The sequence below is a fragment of the Dermacentor albipictus genome, chromosome 8 (assembly GCF_038994185.2).
Source record: "Dermacentor albipictus isolate Rhodes 1998 colony chromosome 8, USDA_Dalb.pri_finalv2, whole genome shotgun sequence".
NCBI classification, from domain to species: domain Eukaryota; kingdom Metazoa; phylum Arthropoda; class Arachnida; order Ixodida; family Ixodidae; genus Dermacentor; species Dermacentor albipictus.
This window is the reverse complement of record NC_091828.1, coordinates 96,824,941-96,844,423: the sequence shown is the minus strand read 5'-3', so window position 1 is coordinate 96,844,423 and position 19,483 is coordinate 96,824,941. Positions and strand designations below refer to the sequence as shown.

General features: G+C 49.6%; 1 protein-coding gene across 1 annotated transcript; it reads left to right on the top strand.

Annotated features, from left to right (window-relative positions):
* The first annotated feature begins 3,729 nt into the window (after positions 1 to 3,729).
* Positions 3,730 to 13,767, top strand: LOC135912874 (uncharacterized). Its single transcript, XM_065445448.1, has 4 exons — positions 3,730 to 4,191; positions 7,887 to 8,114; positions 11,493 to 11,894; positions 12,918 to 13,767. Exons 1-4 carry the CDS (start codon positions 3,749 to 3,751, stop codon positions 13,204 to 13,206), a joined length of 1,362 nt encoding a protein of 453 aa, XP_065301520.1. The 5' UTR covers positions 3,730 to 3,748; the 3' UTR covers positions 13,207 to 13,767.
* The last annotated feature ends 5,716 nt before the right edge of the window (positions 13,768 to 19,483 follow it).

Below are 19,483 nucleotides of genomic sequence, written 5' to 3'. Positions count from 1 at the left end.
GACGCTGCTGGCAGTTAAAGTCTGTAGCAGTGAGCAAAAAAAAACGTATTCCTTTATTTCTGCGCTTTCTACGGCCACATCGCAATTATTGTCACATCGCAAGTATACGAGGCATGGTTTCGTGCCTCGTAACGTTTTACGAGCTCGTGAGCAGTCGCAGCGTACCTCCAGAATTGATATGGCTGCTTTAGAGCGTTTCCGCTTTTAGCGAAGTACCGGTTATAACGGGGTTCGTTTCCTGTCCCTAACGAATTCGTTATAACGAGGCTTTATATGTAACGATCCAGTTGGCGCAGGCGAGGGTAAGACATCGTGGCGGAGGGGGTATTGTTCATGTCTAGAGGGAAAGGTCAGGGCCTCCTCCCCCCCTCCCTCCCCTTCTGGATCAGCCATGGGTATGAGCACTTTGATGTGTTTTGTCAATCAAATCGAATTGAGGCACCTGCACATTAACCATGTAAAACGAGCGGTCCCGCCAGAACCGAAGCTCTCCATTAAGTTATATGCGCTGCATATAGACCAGGACACCGCGCATGCGCCACGACTCTCTTCGAAATTATCGGACGTGCTTTTATTCTGGCGTCTGACCCCGCCTTTGGAGGACCCGTGGTTTATGTCTAATAAGGGTGGAATTTCGACGAAAATATACTTTCGTATTCAACGCGTATCGTTTGCCATATCGCTTGTAGATATACTCACCATCATCGTCTTCTTCTTTTCGGGGGCAGTTTCGCGCGGTCCAGTCCTCTGAATTAAAGATCGAGTCAGCAGCCAACGTCTTATACACGTGGTAGATGTGCGCCTCGGTTCCTACACGTCCTCCTTGCTCGACCCGTCCTGGTCGCCGACCGTGTGCTCGCTGACCGCGGTGACGTCAGAAATCGACGACACCGCAACCGATGCCGCCCAACGCTGCCACACCACCGCTGTCGGCGGGGTCCGACTTAGACGTTGAACAGCCGAGCGATTCGCAGTTTTTTGCCGGCCTCCGAGGCGACCAAGCCGAGGATGGGCTCGCGACCAGCACAACACAGTAAGCTCGTTTTGGGAAGATTTGCACAGGCTATAGTACTTTGTGTGAGGCGCCGAGCCGGTCTACGCGGGGAGAAACGGCTTCTTCATAGTCTGTTCGCTTTATTTTGCTTTTTATTTTTAACCCGACACTGGCGTATCGTGATTGGCCCACGCCAAGGTGGGGAGATGTATACGTTGTCAGAGGCTATAGTGCGTATAGGTTGTACATCACAGATCTCAGCGCAAATAAAGAAAACAAAATAATAATAAATAGGAAAGACACAAGCGGTGACAGCACAATGCTCTGTGTTGTCGTCGTCCACATTTCGTCCCTCTTTATTATTATTACTAATATTTTTGGGGCGCTGACTCATGAAGTACAAGCCACACCAACTCGCCCGACAATGTGTGCCGGACTATATTGCAGCTTTTCAGATAGAGTTAGCGGTATATCTTCAGTTCTGTTTCAATCACGGACGTCAGTTGGCGGGACGCAACGTCGTCTCCCGTTCTTGTGAAAAAAAAATGCAATTTCGTACTTACACAACTGTTGCGTAATAGTAACTCCTCCACCATTGCAAGTTACGTGACATTATAAAAGAAGAGTGTCCTATATAGTAATGCAAACCATTTGACATTTATGCAAGAGTAAGGCAAGTTATGGGAGTTCAGAGATAGAGTATTGTACTTAGCACAGCATAATTAGGTACTAAGCGCATACAACCTTTGCATTTTCAGGTTCAGCTTGCACATATATCGAAAGGAGGGGCGCCGCAGATGTCAGAGAGAGGTGGCCGTTTATTATCTCGACATGGAAGTGAATTGTCTGATCTTCGCATGCTAACCTGCCCTCGGGTACCGATTACGTCTGAGTGTTACATATCTTCTCTGATGACAACGATGACAACCTCACGTCCCCACACATCACATGGTTCCCGCCCCACATGGGCAACATTTCCGGACCTCCTGACTGTAATCCGAACGAGCGGGCACACCAACTGGCGCGAGAGCTCACATTCCGCGTCTGCGGTACGCCCTCTCGCTTCAAACCAGCCTGGAGGGACCTATAGACAACAAGGACCCGCTCGTATCATACCACAAAATCACTTCAAATCATAGGTTAGCCCGAAGAATTTTTCCTCCTCCTCACCCAAAGCTCAAAAAAGCACAGGCCGTCACTTACAGGCAGTTGCAGACTAGGACAGACATCACACAAACAACACTAAGCAGGATTAATCCAGACCTTTCTACTGAATGCCCACACTGCGGCCACGAATACAACAACATCGAACCCATGCTCTGGCTGTGCCCTGCCAACGCGAGCACGGACTTTCCCGACCAGTCTTCCTGGGACTCAGCGCTCAGAAGCACAGAGCTCATCGCTCAGCTCAAGGCTGCCCAGAGGGCCCGGGCGGTCGCCGAAGGACTCTGACTACCGGCTCCGACCTGGGTGGAGCCGCCTGATTGATTTCCCCTCAGGACCTAAATAAAGTTCTAACTCACTCACTCGCTTCTCCGTGCTGGCGGTTTCATTCGAATAACAATCATATGGTCATTCAAGTTAATTCTTTCGCGCCGTCGCCATGATGTCCCGTAATAAAGCGAGCGCGATAAGATGGCGTCCCGACCGCCATATGCAGTGGGTGCACGGCAAAGCTTGCGAGGGTGAGCGGGGAAGGACCGTGACTTGATGCGCGCCGCGTTTTCGGGCGCCCAGCGTTGGACGCAGCGCGATCACGCGTGCGCTACGGGAGGAGAGCGCACGTCTCCTGCTCTATCCCGGCCGTGGCTGCTTGCGGTTACGGTCCCTACCTTGGCTGCCCGCTCGGCTGAGCGCATAGGCGACCCGTTAAGCTAACAAGCTGACCCGCTCGCGATGTGTTGTTCGTGATCTGCGGCCAGTGCAAAAGCTAAGGGCGAGTAAAGATGGCGGCGGTGGCGTCATGCGCGCTGTCATCCCGCGCGCAGGGGTGGTCGGAGAACGTTGACGTCGAGTTTCGGAGACGCAGTTAAGCTATAGTAGTGGCAACGCGAAGATTTCGCTCCCCGCTGACGCGGCTCTTCGAGTGAGGTCTGACCACGTTTGATGGCCTGTGCGCGCGCGACACCGTGCATGCTGATTTAATAAGCGAGCGAACGTTCAGTTCAGTTTATACGGCCGTTAAATTTACGAGCCTTGCTTGCTGCAGTTGTCTAATACTTTGCTGCCGCTATAAGTGCTTCGCGCATTTCGGGTGAATCTGGAATGCATATCCACACATTTATTTATAATCGGCTTCTTTCGTAGCTTTATTTATACATCCCTTATGATAATACCCTCCGGTTCTCGGCCGATCCCCAACAGTGGGCTCACGCCATGCTTGGAAGGGTCATCGTCATCGAGAAGATGCCAGGCTTTCTTTTGGTGCGGCCTCACTGGGATCAAGCCCCAGGGATGCTTTTCTTGCAATTTACAATTTTATTATAGATACAAAAAGAGTACCTTGCTGACTTTCTAAAATTATCAATATTTTCTCTTGTTTCATTTATTTACGTTAACTTATTTTATAAAAATTCTTCTCAATTTTTTCACCATACGTCTAAATTACAGTTCTAGTCTCACGCTCCACAATTTAAATCTAGTTTGGCTTTACTACTAAGCACACGAAAAACCGCCTGCTTCTTGGCCAATCCCCCGTAGTGGGTATGCGCCACTGTCTGGGACACAAGACAAGACAAGACAAGACAATACAAGATGCCAGGCTCGCTTACGGACCTCTTCGAGAGCGAAGTCCAGCAATTGGTGCCGCCCGTCCACAGCGACTTCTTCGTCGTCTGGGTGCTGTGCATGGCGGCGGTCGGGATCGTCGGCGTCCCGGTGGGGCTGCTCGCCGTGCACCGGATGCGTGTCGAGAAGAGCGCCCACCTCGGCGACCCCGGCAAGGGCTGGCCCGGGGCGCTGCCCTTCCGGGACCGCTACGTGGCGCCCGAGCAGGTGGCCGTGCGGATGCCGCGCCAGTGCCTCCTGGCGGACGAGCCCGGCAACCTGACCTTCGACCTCGCCAAGCAGTACGCCGGCCCCGGGCCCACCGTTGGCAGGGGCGGCGGTGGGCTTTCGCCGGGCTCGAAGGCTGCGCTGCAGGTGTTCTGCTACTACAACAAGAGCCGCGTCAGCTGGCTCCAGGGAGGCAAGACCTGGTAAGGTACACACGGGCGTGAACCGCGAGGCTTAGCTCCATTTGCGGCCACCCATACTTTTGCTATGGAAAGAAGAATGATGGCTGTAACGTTAAGGGATAAGAAAAGAGCAGATTGGGTGATGCAAGAAACGCGAGTTAATGATATCTTAGTTGAAATCAAGAAAAGGAAATGGGCATGGGCAGGACACGTAATGAGGAGGGAAGGTAACCGTTGGTCATTAAGAGTTACAGAATGGATTCCAAGGGAAGGGAAGCGTAGCAGAGGGCGGCAGAAAGTTAGGTGGGCGGATGAGATTAAGAAGTTTGCAGGGACAACATGGCCACAATTAGTAAATGACCGGGGTAGTTGGAGAAGTATGGGAGAGGCATTTGCCTTGCTGTTGGCGTAACCAGGCTGCTGCTGCTGCTGCTGCTGCTGCTGCTGCTGCTGCTGCTGCTGCTGCTGATGATGATGATGATGATGATGATACTTTCGCGTCCTCCATGCCTTCGGGGCGTGTGTTTCCCAATGGGAATGCTGGACGCACATGTTTTTCGAAATTGTAAGACTTGCAAGTACGGGGTGCACAAATACTCGAAACTTCTTCGAATGGCAAATCGAATAGTCCCGTTTGGATGAGTTTACGAATGGAAGGGTCACTATGCTCGTAAACTCGATATCTTAAAAATAGTTTTCGAGTGTTTCAAGATGTCAACTGTGCGCGGTCGAACATAAAAGGGGGCAGAAAGCCTGTAAACTTCTTCCCGTAAAACACGAGAAGTGGTAGCACCACGCTACGACACTCAGGAAAACCAGACTATTTAGACGAAACAGTCATCGTTTTCACCCACCGAAGAGTCTTGGATATTTGCAAATGTGTCTTCCATTTATGCTCTTAATAAACCATTCTTCATCATAACATGCGACGTAATGACAGAAACTTGAGAACCTTGCGAATACTTTGTGAACTCCGCTTTATAATAATGGCGCAAACAAGTGTCAACTACTCGAAAACTATTCGAAAGACACTCGGTACTCGACTCGCTTGTGGCACAGTGCGATTTGCGTTCGATTTGGTCTCAAAAAATTGCTATTCGCACATCCCCTGCTTCGAGGTGTGTACACACTCGTCGCACGTTGTAAAATATTCACGCGCAGCAAGTGGAGGTCCGAAAACACCGAAGTTACGTACGGGTGTGTAATTCATTCGTCTGAGTAAACGTAACGCTTCTTTCTGGCGCAATGATGAAATCGTTGGCTGAACCGCACTACAGGAGGCGACACGAATGGGTGAGACACAATTTTGCGATTCAGCCGTGAGTTAACCATGACTCAGCACCAACCCCCCCTGATTCAGAGAAAAAGAAAAGAAAAGGGAAATCTGGGGGTTGACGTGCCGAAACCGCGATATTATTATGAGGCACACCGTATAGTGGGGAAATCCGGATTAATTTTGACCACCTGTAGTTGCCTAACGTGCACTTCATATAAGCATGACAAATCGGCTCAGCGGAAGCCGGCAGGCAAGGTGGAGGAAGCGCCACGAAAGGTAAAAAAAAAAAAGCCATCCACCCGAGTGTAGCACGAAGCTATGTAAAAGAAACCCGTACGGGTTTCTGAGAAAGCAAGCTTCCTTGTTGATGAAAAAAATTCGCCTTGGTTCGGAATGCGAATCCGGGACCGACGCCGTTGGTCACGGGCTCTAACCAAAGCTGACCAGCAGAATAGCAGATCTCGGCGCGAGGGCTAAATAATCGACAACTTGCACAAGATCAGTGAGTAGATTACAACTAGTACTAGTACAAGTACAGGATTTTGTCAATTCAATCTCCTTGACAAGGTCCCGAGGAGCCTGTGGTATATGATTGAGACACGAGCGGAGAGACAGCTCGAAACACCTAAATCTAAGTGCACGGAGGTTTTTTAATTTTTTTTTTTCATTTCGCCCTCTTCGATATGTGGCCGCCGATGTCGGGGCCGAATCCACGACTCTGCGCTCAGCGGCGCAATCATTCAGATACTGTCGTTCTTTATCGACTCCTTCAAAAGATACCGACACATATTTTAGAACTTGCGGGAATTCTGTACCACGCGCTCTTTTTCGCGCTTGAAAGGATGACGCGTTAAAACCATCCATTGTTAGAAAACAAAAGACATCTTATGTGATAATCCACTCTGCAGTTTAGGAATGTTAAAGCCCCGTCACATCCCTCAAGTAAACAGATGACCTGCCAAGGTTTCCCCTTATACCTTGATAAAAATTTCATATACTTGCTACTGCTGTCGGATAAACGCATTATATTCTGGTTGAGATAGAGTTGGGCAGGGCGGACAGAAACCGTAGCAAAGGTAAGCATGCAGTAGGCTAATAGAGTTGTAGAACATATGTCAAGGAAAAGCAAACGTTCCGGCTGTCTGTTGGCAGATCGGTCAAACGGGGTGATAAGATCAGTAAATTTGCAAAAATAGAGCCAGAGCAGCTGCTGACGTAGTACGGCATGAACATGTGAATATCTTTGAGAGAGGCCCTAATTGTCCTGCTACAGGCTGGCATGACATATTCGACTTTACATATATTGCGACAAGTGAAGCTCCCAGGAAAAAAAAAACACACACACACACACATTGGCAAGCCTCGAAGCACCCTAAATAACTTCCTATAGCTTCTCCACGAAATTGTTTCGTTTTCTCTTGACGGTTATGTGTCGTGACGTCACGACACAGAAGGTGGTCACGTGGGCACAAAACGTCTCGACGTTTCGACACTCGCTTCAGCATGATCGGTCGTCTGGTATGCTGCTAACCCGAAGGTATTCACACGGCGGGAGTCAGTCTTGCGTCAGAGAATTCAGACAGGCACCCTCCTTACTCCTCACTCGCTGAACCGTTTCCACAGGGGTGGCACACCACCACCCGTAAGTGGGTTCTGTTCCACGTGCAAATGTCGCGCTGACTTCAACCACCTGTGTTGGGAGTGCCCCCTCTACATCCCACGGAGGCTTCTTGCCCTGGCCACCATACAGCGGGGACAGAACTGCTTGATGGCCTAGTTGGTGCTTGCTAAAAGACATGTTTTTTGCCGCAATTGAACACTCACAAAAGGAAGACACATAAAGACAAAGACAACCGCCTGTGTTGTCTTTGTGTGTCTTCCTTTTGTGAGTGTTCAATTGCGGCAAAAAACATGTCTTTTACAGCGGGGACCCTGGCCGTCTTCTCTCCGGACTTGGGCTCGCCCGGATACCACGTCTCCGGACCATGCCACCGAGCTTTTGCGAGTACTGCTATTGGTCCTCCAGGACCCGGTGGCACCACCGCTCGGCGATCGGCTCCGCGACAGCCACAAGCGTCATGCGGCCCCCACTCAGCTGCCTCCAGGACGTTCGTTAATAAAACGAGGCAGCCTCACCCGTCCCCTTTTGCAATAAAACTCCTCCCTTTCCACCGCAGCGTCATCGGCGCTTTTTAATGTGGAATAAACGTGGTTTCATTCATTCACCTCGGGCCGTTTAGCAGCCTAGCAGACGATCGAGTGCAGACGACAAGTGCGCCATCTTCACAAACGGACTGCGTTCCTTTTCGACGAGAAACGGTGAAGCCGTTTCCACTTCGTGAATTTACCTGCGCCAAACGTGTGTTGATGTCGCATTGTTTTACGAAGTTAGGACAGTAATTAGAACCGTCGCGCTATGCCCCTGCAATCGTGGATTCAGGTTCGGGGTGGCGTCCGTGCCGTTCCACCTCTGCCGATACGTCATCTACGGTCCGGTAAAATTGGACGGCTGGACCGCGAGGGTGTTGCCGACGGCTCGTGACGTCATCCTCATCGAGCAACTCAGATCGACGGTTGCTTTCAGTTCCGCCAACAAGACGTCCCTCCTGGTGTCCGTCAGAGGCCGCGGCGAGTTCACAGCCATGCGCCGCTCGGCGGGGAACGTCAGGTGATGTATAACTACAGACCAGGAAATTTGGCCGAATCGTCCGAAACGTCGCATTAACAAACGGCAGCAAAATGAATGAATTCAAACCTTCTTTTTTTCTCTCTCTGTTGCTTCAAGTAGGCCTTCATGTCTTCTTGTTTCTTGGTCTTGAAGGGGCGACTCACCAAGCCTAAGGCGAAAAGCGCCGATGCGGTTAAAAGCCGTCTCAGCGCGAGACAGAACAAGCGGCCACAAAGGGCTTTAATCGCGGAAGGAGCGTCGCCCACTAAAAGATAAAAAAAAAGTTAAATAGAACAGCTTCACGTCCCAGGAAGCATAGAGTTTCCTACAAAATTACTAGAGGGAACTCTGGCGCTGCAGTCGTTGTCCTACCATGGGAATGATGGGAAGTACATGGATTTGTCTGATCTTCGTGCTTATGGATTCAGACGTTCTTGTGGCTTTGTATATTACGCTATATAAATCTTATTGCCGTATATTTCAGCGCAATCTATATTCTTCGAAGTGCAGAAGACGCCGGGAACGCGTACAATTGCTATTAATGGCGACAATTGAGCTTGTCTATGTGCCCAAATCGAAACGCGCCAAGCGTCTCAAAGCACTGGCATGCCCGCGATAAGTTCATAAGTGCGTTTCATTCGCTTGTCGATACATGCATCCGTGGCTTAATGGTTTCAATATCAGGCTTCTGTACTAGGGTCCCTGTGTTCGAATCCTGCCGTCGGGCAATTGTAATGATGTTTGTTTAATTATTTATTGCGCAATAAACTGTTAAAATGACGTGTTTACAAAGTCACAAATCCGTTTGAAGCCAAAAAGGAGGAAGTTTAGGCAAATCCATGTACTTCCCATAATTCCCATGCTGGGACAACCTCTCCCATTGTAGCTCACGTAGACACTAGCGCCAGAGTTCCCTCTAGTAATTTTGTAGGAAACTCTAGGCCAGGAAGCAGTAGCACACTCTGCTGAATTTCTTGTCTTCAAGCATTTAGTAAGCGCTGTGCGCAAGAGGGGGCGTCGGTGTGGTTCGAATTAACCGAAGCGATATGTTTTCGAGTTCGAAATGAACGCGTTCTCCTTCCATGGTGATTGATAGTTTCTCGCCGGGACCGTACGTTCTGGTGCGTTCGAATTAAGCGAGAAGCCGAATTAACAGATGAAGAAACGGGCGTTGACTGTAGAATAAATTTTGCCTACTATATATTTATTTCCAGGTTAGACTGTACTCGGCGCCCCTCGTAGAAAATGCTATTTTTGTGTGTTTCGTGGTCTTTTTGTTTGATTTTGGATGCACATGATTATTTTACACGGCATTACTTTTGTTGCACCCAGCTGGTTTGTGCTGCGTATGCGCGGCTTTTTAACGCAGCAGGTTTCGTTTGTTTATATATTCGCGCCTTTTTTTAAAAAAGAAACATTTATTCGAGAGTCAGTGTTTGTGTCGTGATCCTCATTTCTTCATCCGTGTCTGGTTTGCGCTGCTGCTTGTCAAAGAGCTTCCACCAACTTGCCAAATATTATCTGTTTCTATTACTACTGTATATACTTTGTAAATAATTCGGTAGAACCTATATCACGATGACTGTCGACGGTAATGTGTTTAGCATTGAATCAGTGCAGCGATCGACGCAACGTGTAATCACCGTCGAAACGAATTACGAGGCGTGCACTGCAGCGGGGCGCCCCTTTCGCGCTTTCCTTTCTGAGAACACTCCGCGCCATCTATTGGCGCGGCCGAGAAGTTCGGGCGTGGCCTCCGAGACTAGAAGCGCGGCATGCTCCGGTGCGTGCGAACGCCGAGAATCGTTCCCTCGCTTGCCGCACACCTAGTGACACATGACCCGAGTTGGCGACAGGTTCATTGAAGATCGGCACGTACCCGGCGAATTCATGGCGCAGCTCGTTAAAGCGTTGGCGCAGAAAACGTTCGTTGAAAAGCGGCGCACACATATCCCACACCGTGCACCATTAATAAAATATATCCAGAGAGGGAGATTAAGATGGACTGCAACGATTGTAATGGCATCATTGGAATCAGACATATGCTGGCGGGGTGCCCCGCGATTCTCCCCAGCCTCGTTGAAGAATGGACACAGTGGGAGAAAAGGATTCAAAGCCCATTGTTTCAGGACCAACTAAGGGCCGTCCAGAGGGCCCATGATGTCGCTGAAAGGCTTGGCCTGACAGTGCCAACGTGGGAGCGGCCCGCCTTGACTTGAGAAGTCGAACCTCCGGACCTCATTCCAATAAATGTTTTCTCACACACACACACCAAGTGAACTTGTGGCGTAGCCGGCTAAGGCGTCGTGTTGCTCTCCTTGAGGGACTCTAGTGCCGTGGTTTCGCTTCCGCCGAGCGTCGGACAAACTTAAGGAATCTTTTTCGGCATCGTAGAGCGGCGCATTCCCAGTGGAACATACATAGTTCCCCGAATTGGCATCAAATTGTTTCGTCGAACATAAGACCCACTGACCAGTGTTCCAAATCGGCGTCAAAGAGTTTCACTGAACAGCGGTACCGACACCCAGTCCCGCATCTACAGTGAACCTTGTCGCTTTGAGAGGGGTTCGTTGAAGAACAGCGCATATAGCACGTACACAGTGATCCAAGTAAGTCAGACGGTTGGTTCCGAAACACGTCCGCTTTGCACAGCAGCCTGACGCGCTACGCATTCCACTATGGACCACCGAGTGACACAGGCAGTTGGGGAAAGCGGTTAGAGACAGACAGACAGATAAATAGACCCCGTAAATTGAGTGACGTACCCTAAGAATGCTAAAGTGATTAAAAAGGAGGAAGGAACGAAGGAAGGAAGGAAGGAAGGAAGGAAGGAAGGAAGGAAGGAAGGAAGGAAAGAGATAAGTAGAAGGCAGGGAGGTTAACCAGAATAACGTCCGGTTGGCTACCCTACACCGGCGGAATGGGAAAGGGGGAAAACAAGGATAACAGGGAGAGAGAGGAGGGAAGGAAAGAAGGAAATTGCGGTGAGTTCGCTGACGTGTGTGGCCTTATAGTAATAGCATTAATAGTCACAGATGGTCGCACAATCCCGTCGTCCTTAAGAAGCACAAAAGTGCCTTCACCGCTTTATAGGCCGACGGGCGATGGGGGCGGTGCTCCAGCAGCACCTGCACAGAAAGCGGCCGATTGTCCAGTTTTTGAAAAGATTTCGCAAGTTCTTTTCTCTCAAGGGTGTATCGTGGACAGTGGCACAGCAGCAGGTGGTCGACGTTTTCTTCCGTGCCACAGACCTCGCGTTCTCCACTGTCAGTCACTCCAGTTAATGTAATGTTAATGTTAGTTAATGTTAACGTAGAGTGAGTGTCACGCACTGCCAACCGGCACCTCTTCATCTCTCTCTCTCTCTTTCTCTCTCAGGTACTTCGCGGCAAACCTTCTCGAGTGGGCGCTGGAGCACGGCTTCTCCGGAGTCCACCTCGACTGGCGCGGCCTGGAGTCGCCGCTGTGCGGGCGGCCCGGAAACGACGCCGCGCTCGAGGCCCTCCTGCGGCAGCTGCGCGACCTGGCCCAGCTGAACCGCGTCCCGCTCATCCTGGCCCTGTCGGCGTCCGCCGTGCCCGCGCCGCCCGGCGACCTGGTCGACTACTACTTCCTGGAAGCGGGCGACCGCCGCTGCGCCGACCTGGAGGAGGCCGGCCTGGACACGCTCTACCGCAAGCTTCGCGAGTCCGAGGCGTCCGCGTACTCCGTCTGCTGGGCCGTGTCGGCGGCCGTGGAGGTGTTCGAGAGGACCGTCGGAGTCGCGGGAACCCACCTAAGGTTCGAGAAGCGCGAGCCCAGAAGAGCGGTAATTCGTTGTAAGCCGCGGTTGGTACTGCGACATGGTGGAACCTTCCGGTGGACAAATTAAAGAACAACGACGGCTTAACTCATCTAATGATGACTCGAACGTATGCGCGTTTCGCCTTTTCGAAATGCGGGTGCCGCGGCTGGGATCATGCTGGAAACCTCGAACTGAACAGTGCAACTGAACAGTGCAACGCTGTATAGCTACTAAGCTACCGCGGAGGGTAATACTATGGACGAAAGCGTGAAGAACTAGGACACTTAAAGACACGCATGAAGTTGACACACTTGATAAGCTGCACTTCGTGCATATCTATAGCGTCCTAGTTCTTCACGTACTAACTCATAGACTATTGGTTGGCAGCGCACCGATCCAGCTTATGCAAGGAGAGAACGAAGGAGAGCAAGGGGTACGAGGCTTAAATCGTGGATCCGGTACTCTCAAAGACGTGTGACGTAATGCGAACGCATTTTCCTCGTACTCACCACTAAATATTCAGAAAAAAAGTATGCGTGGCTCTGCTATCGCAAACACCGGAGACCAGCGGAGCTGGAGCAAGGCTAGTAAACTAGTGCCAAACGCATACGAGCGTCGGCAATGCGTCTCTACGGCGTCCGCCAAAGGCGTCTACTACGGCGTCCGCGATTCGCGTGGCTAACGCCGTAGTAGACGCCGCGGTTATCTCCACTCTTATGGAGCGGTGGGCGAGGAGGACATCGAAGCACCCCTCATCCCTCGCCTGACCCCCCTGCCTCGGGCGCCAAAGGAGAGGGCACGCATCACGGCCGCGTTCCTCGCTCGCGTGCGCGCCGCTCCTTCTCCCCCGCTAGGCTGCACCCACCCCCGCTGCATCGCTATGCTATTTTTATACTCTGCTTTCATCCCACTCCGCTCTCTCTCCCCCAGTTCGGTGAAGCTACGAACGTCAAGAGAAACCCAGCGCGGTTCTAACAGCTCCGCCGTGAAAACGTTTTCAACGGTCACTCGTCTCGCAGGTTCGCAGGTCTGGTGCCGCGCAGCCAGGTCTGCAACGTGCAGGCCAACGACAGCTTCCGGGAGTGCTCCGTGGGCGAGCTGCCGCAAGACGCGAAGCACGGACTCGTGTTCCGGTACCGAGCTGCGGACAAGGTAGCGACGAATGTGCGCCACTACGCCAAGGTTTGGAAGGGTCTCGACCTCCGCACCGACCCCATGTGCGTGCTCTACGTAGACGGCGACTACGACGACCCGGCCGGAGAGTGCGGAGATCCGTTTCCCTTGCTGCGAGCGATGCTGGCGTCGTGAGACTCCGATGGCGTGGTCTCGAATATGAAAGACGTTGTATGCGTATACTACGCCGCGATTTTCAAATAGCGAAACAACATGTCCAAGGTAACCGTAGGAATAAAACTGACAGTCACTTAAGTATCCTTACGTGATTCGAATGCGAAAGCATTATGAATTCTCTAATGGCTTGGTTACGTTCATGATACTTGCCGTCATACTGACACATTGTCACGTGTCCTTCGCAAGTCTGCCTTAATGCACCTTGCTCTAAATTGCACCAACCTTAATTCACCTACCTCAACTATATTTCCACCTTAATCCACCTTGCTATAATTTGTGCCAACCTTAATTCACCTTACTACAGTTTAATCCACCTTGCTCTTTCAACGACGTTAATCCACTCTAATTCATCTTAATCCACTTCAATTCACCTTCACTCACACTGCTTGACCTTCATGCACTTTACTCCACCTTGAGTCCCTTACCCTAACTTGTTCTAACTTTAACTTTACTTCACTCTAGTTCACCTGCTCTTTAATTACCCATGATTACTACTAATAAATGTTGTTGTGTCATTTACTACCTTCTGTATTACTGCTGACGTCATACAAGACGCTGATGACGTCACACTGATTTTTGGTGCCCACCCTCCGTGGTTGATTAGTGGCTATGGTGTTGGGCTGCTGAGCACGAGGTCGCGGGATCGAATCCAGACCACGGCGTCCGCATTTTCGATGGGGGTGAAATGCGAAAACACCCGTATGCTTAGGTGCACGTTAAAGGACCCCGGGTGGTCAACATTTCTGGAGTCTGCCACTACGGCGTGCCTCATAATGAGATCGTGGTTTTGGCACGTAAAATCTCATTTTATTTTTATTTTTGCTACCCCTAGTTGCGGACAACGCTGGCTTTCCTGCCTCACGGGACATATGCTTTTCAGGAATAACATAACCTTCCTTCAAGGCCACTGTGTTTTCCCTTTTCTTGAGAAAAATGATTATTACCGAGGAAAGGATCTCTTTTTTTTGTTTTTTTTTGCGTGACGTGTCGCCATGGCCTTCTGTTTCACGAACGTTTGCAGGGTAATAATAATATTATTTGGGGTTTTACGTGCCAAAACCACTTTCTGATTATGAGGCACGCCGTAGTGGAGGACTCCGAAAATTTTGACCACCTGGGGTTCTTTAACGTGCACCTAAATCTAAGCACACGGGTGTTTTCGCATTTCGCCCCCATCGAAATGCGGCCGCCGTGGCCGGGATTCGATCCCGCGACCTCGTGCTCAGCAGCCCAACACCATAGCCACTGAGCAACCACGGCGGGTGAACGTGTGCAGGGTCTCTATGCTTCTGTGATTATTTGGCTGCCTACACATGTATGACAACAAGCCAAGTCTGAAACGCTGTTGTAATTAATTCCCATTGTCAAATAAAATGAAATAAATATCAGTGAGATAAGAAAAGGAAATCGTCGAAACGTATCGTTTACTAGCCCAAAACTCCATTCCCAAAACAACGACTTGTAATTAAATTGTGACATTCAGCGTCAAGAAACTACGCGCACTGTTAGGAATAACAGTTTAGTAGGACTGCTCCGGCATAATTTTGACCACACATGTTTTCTTTTTTTAACCTACGCAAGGAGCTCGTACACACAGTGAAAATAATGTAACACTTCAAGTATATTACATTTGGTTTAAAACAGAAATGTCAAGTTCTGTTGTTTAAAGTCTTGGAAAATCCTCGCTTCACTTTTGTTCAATAAGGTTACATTGTTTTGGATTAGAGAGTATCAGTGCGGTAATACATCGGCAAGTACAACGAAAATCGGAGTAATTATCTCGACAATGATTCTGATGCGTGATCTCAACTCAGTCGTTTATGTAAATGTGACGTTATAAGTAGTTGAGCGTTTAAGCATCAGTAATAAAGCAGGAACTGCGAGTAATTTTCTCAGCACATATTGTCACAACTCTGCTTTACTCGGTGGCTGTTGCGAACTTGATCTGTAGGAGCATTTGGACGCCGAGTTTGTCTAGCGTTTCTGATGGCTCGCCAAAAATACATCAAGATCTAAACATACTTAACATCCATTTTTGTAAGGTTTATGAGTGTTTTTGCATTCCACCCTCGTCGAAATGCGGCCGCCGTGGTCTGGATTCGATCCCGCGACCTCGTGCCCAGACGCAGGATGCCACAGACACTGAGTCGCGGCGGAGAGCAGCTAACAGCCTTGCGGATCTACAACGAAAGCCTCTATACAACGAAATTACCCGTGTAACGAAGAAACAATTCTGTCCCGGTTCTGTTGTGAGCTGTGCCGTGCGCGACATTTACAACGAATGATTTCGGAAGCCCCGGCCAGGCACTTCGTTACGAAGGCGTTCGACTTATTTGCAATTCTCCCAGTCACATATATATACTATATATCAAAAAGCGGACAGGTAAGTGGAATACGCTGGTTTGCCGGTCGCGCGAGATCACTACACATTGTCTACGTGAGCTTTGAATAGGTTAACAAATTTGCCAGTATACAGCACAAACGATTTGCATGACGTATCTATTTTTGTCAGTTGTGGACTAGTTCCTAATAGAAACACTTCGTAGTATATCTTTCCGCTGTGGAATTAGAGCAAGAATAAACTTTATTCAGAACAGCGAGCGAAGCGAACGTGGATATATAGCTCCTCAACTCTGCAGTTGGTGGTCTCCTCAGTCCAGGAGTCCAGCAGGTCGTCGAGCTGGCTCAGTCGACCATAGAATTTCCGACGTAATTTTTGTAGGAAACTCTATGCAGTCGACCAACTTCAGCTGGTCATTGAACTGGCTCCGTCTACCAACTTGAGCTGCTCCGTCGAATTGGCTCCGTAGACCAACATAAGCTGGTCCGTCGAACTGGCTCCGTAGACCAACTTGAGGCAGTCCGTCGAACTGGCTTTGTAGACCAACTTGAGCTAGTCCGTCGAACTGGCTCCGTAGAGCAACTTGAGCTGGACCGTCGAACTTGTTTCGTAGACCAACTTGAGCTAGCCTGTCGAACTGGCTCCGTAGACCAACTTGAGCTGGACCGTCGAACTGGCTCCGTAGACCAACTTGAGCTGGACCGTCGAACTGGCTCCGTAGACCAACTTGAGCTGGTCCGTCGAGCCGGAGCTGCATGGACAGCGCTGCCAGGTTTTGCCGTGTGGATGGGATGTGTTATGAGTGCGAGCCCAGAGACGGAGCTGCAAATTTTGTGTTCTTTCACGGTTTGAAATTTTATTGTATAAAATTTGGCAGACCTCATCAGACTAGACTAAGCGGCCATCGAGCAAGACTATTTCTCACTTTCCGCGTATGTTTCTTTTTTCTATAGGGCAGCGGCTCACAGCAAACGTCCTCAAAAACTGCAGTTTCCTTCATTGTACAAATGCGTTAACTGAAAACACGAGTGCACTTTCGCAAAATATACGCAATTGTCGAAACAAAATATTCCTCGAAACACGCGCAACTGGGGTGTACGGGTGCGAAACTGGTTCGATGCTCAATTCGACGTGGTGGTGGTGACGCTACAGGCGGTTTTAGGCATGGCAGATAAGGCCGGCGATTCGTCCTACACGCGTTTCGTCTAGATAAGGTGATGAAGCGGGTACACGATTTCAATAAGTAGTGTTGCACGCTTGGAATGCCGGCTGGCTTCGATTTCGCAGTTGCAATTTGCTTCCACCCCCCCCCCCCCCCCTCCTCCACTCTCCCGCCTTGTAATGTCGCTAATGGAAAGCTTAATTTCTGAATTTCAATTGATCCGTCACTCGTCAACAAAATACCACGTCGACAAGACGCGTTGCCGAAGATGTCGTTCCTTTCGCACTTCGTGAACTGCCCATTTCAAGGTATTCCCTGAAACACCTGGTAAATTGCACCGTTCTGGCGGCACAGCAGGCGACATCGCGGCGTCAAAACAATACAACTCGAGTGACTGCAAGTGGCGTATAGGTAAGGCAGTAATGGTATCGAACGGCACTGACGGCACATAAGACGTTCATAGAAGAAAACGCACATTTGAAAGTCCGTAAGGGACAGGTGGACTTTGAGAAAGCAGCGATACATCACGCACTTCTCTATTGCAAGTCCCACATTGGGGCTTTGAACAATACTTTTCAACAATAGGCTGGATAGGTCAGCTGAAGAAAAAGATGTCGGCGGTATCGCGACAGTTGTCAGGAAATGAGGATATATATATATATATATATATATATATATATATATATATATATATATATATATATATCAACCTATTTTTATGTCCACTGCAGCCTGAATCTCTCTCCCAGCCGTCCCCATCTTATGCCAGCAGATTTACTAATTTCATCACACTATCTAATTTTCTACCGTCATCGACTGTGCTTTCCTCCTTATCTTTAAACACATTCTGTCACTCTAACAGGCCGCCTGTTATCTGCCCAAAGCACTAAATGACCTTCCCGGCTCCATTCATTCATTCTTAATGGCAGCTAGGATACCGGCTACCCGTGCTTGCTCTTTCATCCACGCTGTTGCCTTATTGTCTATTAACGTTACGTACGCGTATAATTTTTTCCATTCCATCGCTTGTTTCGCGGTCGTTAACGCAAGATTCTTTCTTAACCTCCAAGTGAATGCTCCGTATGTCAGTGCCAATAGAATGTCACGATTCTTATGTAGATTTGCCTAAGCTTTGTCCTTCTGGCTTCAAACAGAATTGAGACTGGAAAATTACAATTTTCTACAAAATATTGCATTATATATGTATGAGTGCGCAGTGATTACGCATGAGTACAGAGTGAGTGAGTGAATGAGTGAGTGAGTGAGTGAGTGAGTGAGTGAGTGAGTGAGTGAGTGAAAGAACTTTATTGCATGTGTACGGTCTTAATTTATTACCTCTGTACGTGTACGTTAAGAATTCTTTTTTTCGTAATTTAGGCCTCTAAAGGCAGATAAGATGTAACACATCTGCGGATGCCACGCACTGTGGGAATTAGTTTACTGGTGTTTGGGAAAGACGCTGTTCCTGCTTAGCGAACTATCTGTAGGTAGAGACCACATGGCTCAGTTGGAGAGAGAGATAGAGAGAGAAAACTTTATTAAATGTCTTTGCTGGGGTCAAGGGGGGCGGGCGACTAGCCCTACCAGAGCCCCCCCCCCCCCCTTTTCAGCCGGTGGCCAGACCTTCAGTCTTGGCAGCGTCGTATAGGCCAGCCTGGCTGCTCAGGGTTGGTTCTCCGGGCATGCTCAGTCGGAGAGATCTTCATTGGGAGCCGCCTCACTCAACAAAGAGGATGCTTCGTTCGATAATGCGATTGCCACGCACGACGACGGTGGGCGACCATGACGTCACGAAGACGGCTGTATGACGTCGACAAAAGGACGACGTCGACGATGGAACTATACGACGACGGCACGACGTCAGTGGCACGACGACACGGCGACGATTTAATGAGGACAGTTGCACAACACTGACAAAATGACGATGACAGCGTGAAGGCTACGGTATATGGACGACGGCGTGACGCCAATGCCGAAAGTATAGATTATATGACGACAGCTTGGCGGCAACGGGATGACGATGACAAAATGATTGCAATGACATGACATGACGACGGCATGATGATAATGGCGTGACAACAATGTGATGACGATTATAAAAGATTACAATGGTTCCATGACAACGGCATAGCGACAAATGTTTCGAAGTTGCTAAAATGGCGACTGCATCGAGACAGCATGTCGACGGCGGCTTGAAGACAATGAGGTAATGGAGGTATAGTTATGAACACAATGCAATGGTCGACGAATAGAGAAATGACGGTGGCACGACGATTGGAGTCAGTGCGACAAAATGACGACGATGAAACAACCCCGCTCGCATCACAGTGACTCCGTGACGACGACGCAACTAATGATAATTGCATGACGACGATGAAGTGACATTGACGGATTGATGATGATGATGGTATGACGATCGACGACGGCGCGAAGATTGCGGCACGATGTCGGCTATATGACAACGCAGTGACAGCAAGAGAGTGAAGACGGCGGCAGTATGACGATAACATGACAAACGAAGAAATGATTAGCGACATGAAGGCGATGAAATGAGACGACGGCGTCACAAATACAGCGTGTTGGTGTTGGAGCTTACATCCACGCCTACGTGCATCACCTGCCGCCGCGGGCCGTCTCTCGATCCCATCGATTCGCACTATACCCGCTGTTTGTTTGTGCTATATCCAGTACCGGCCAGTTGTGCAGCACTGTAGCCAGCACGGACGAAAATG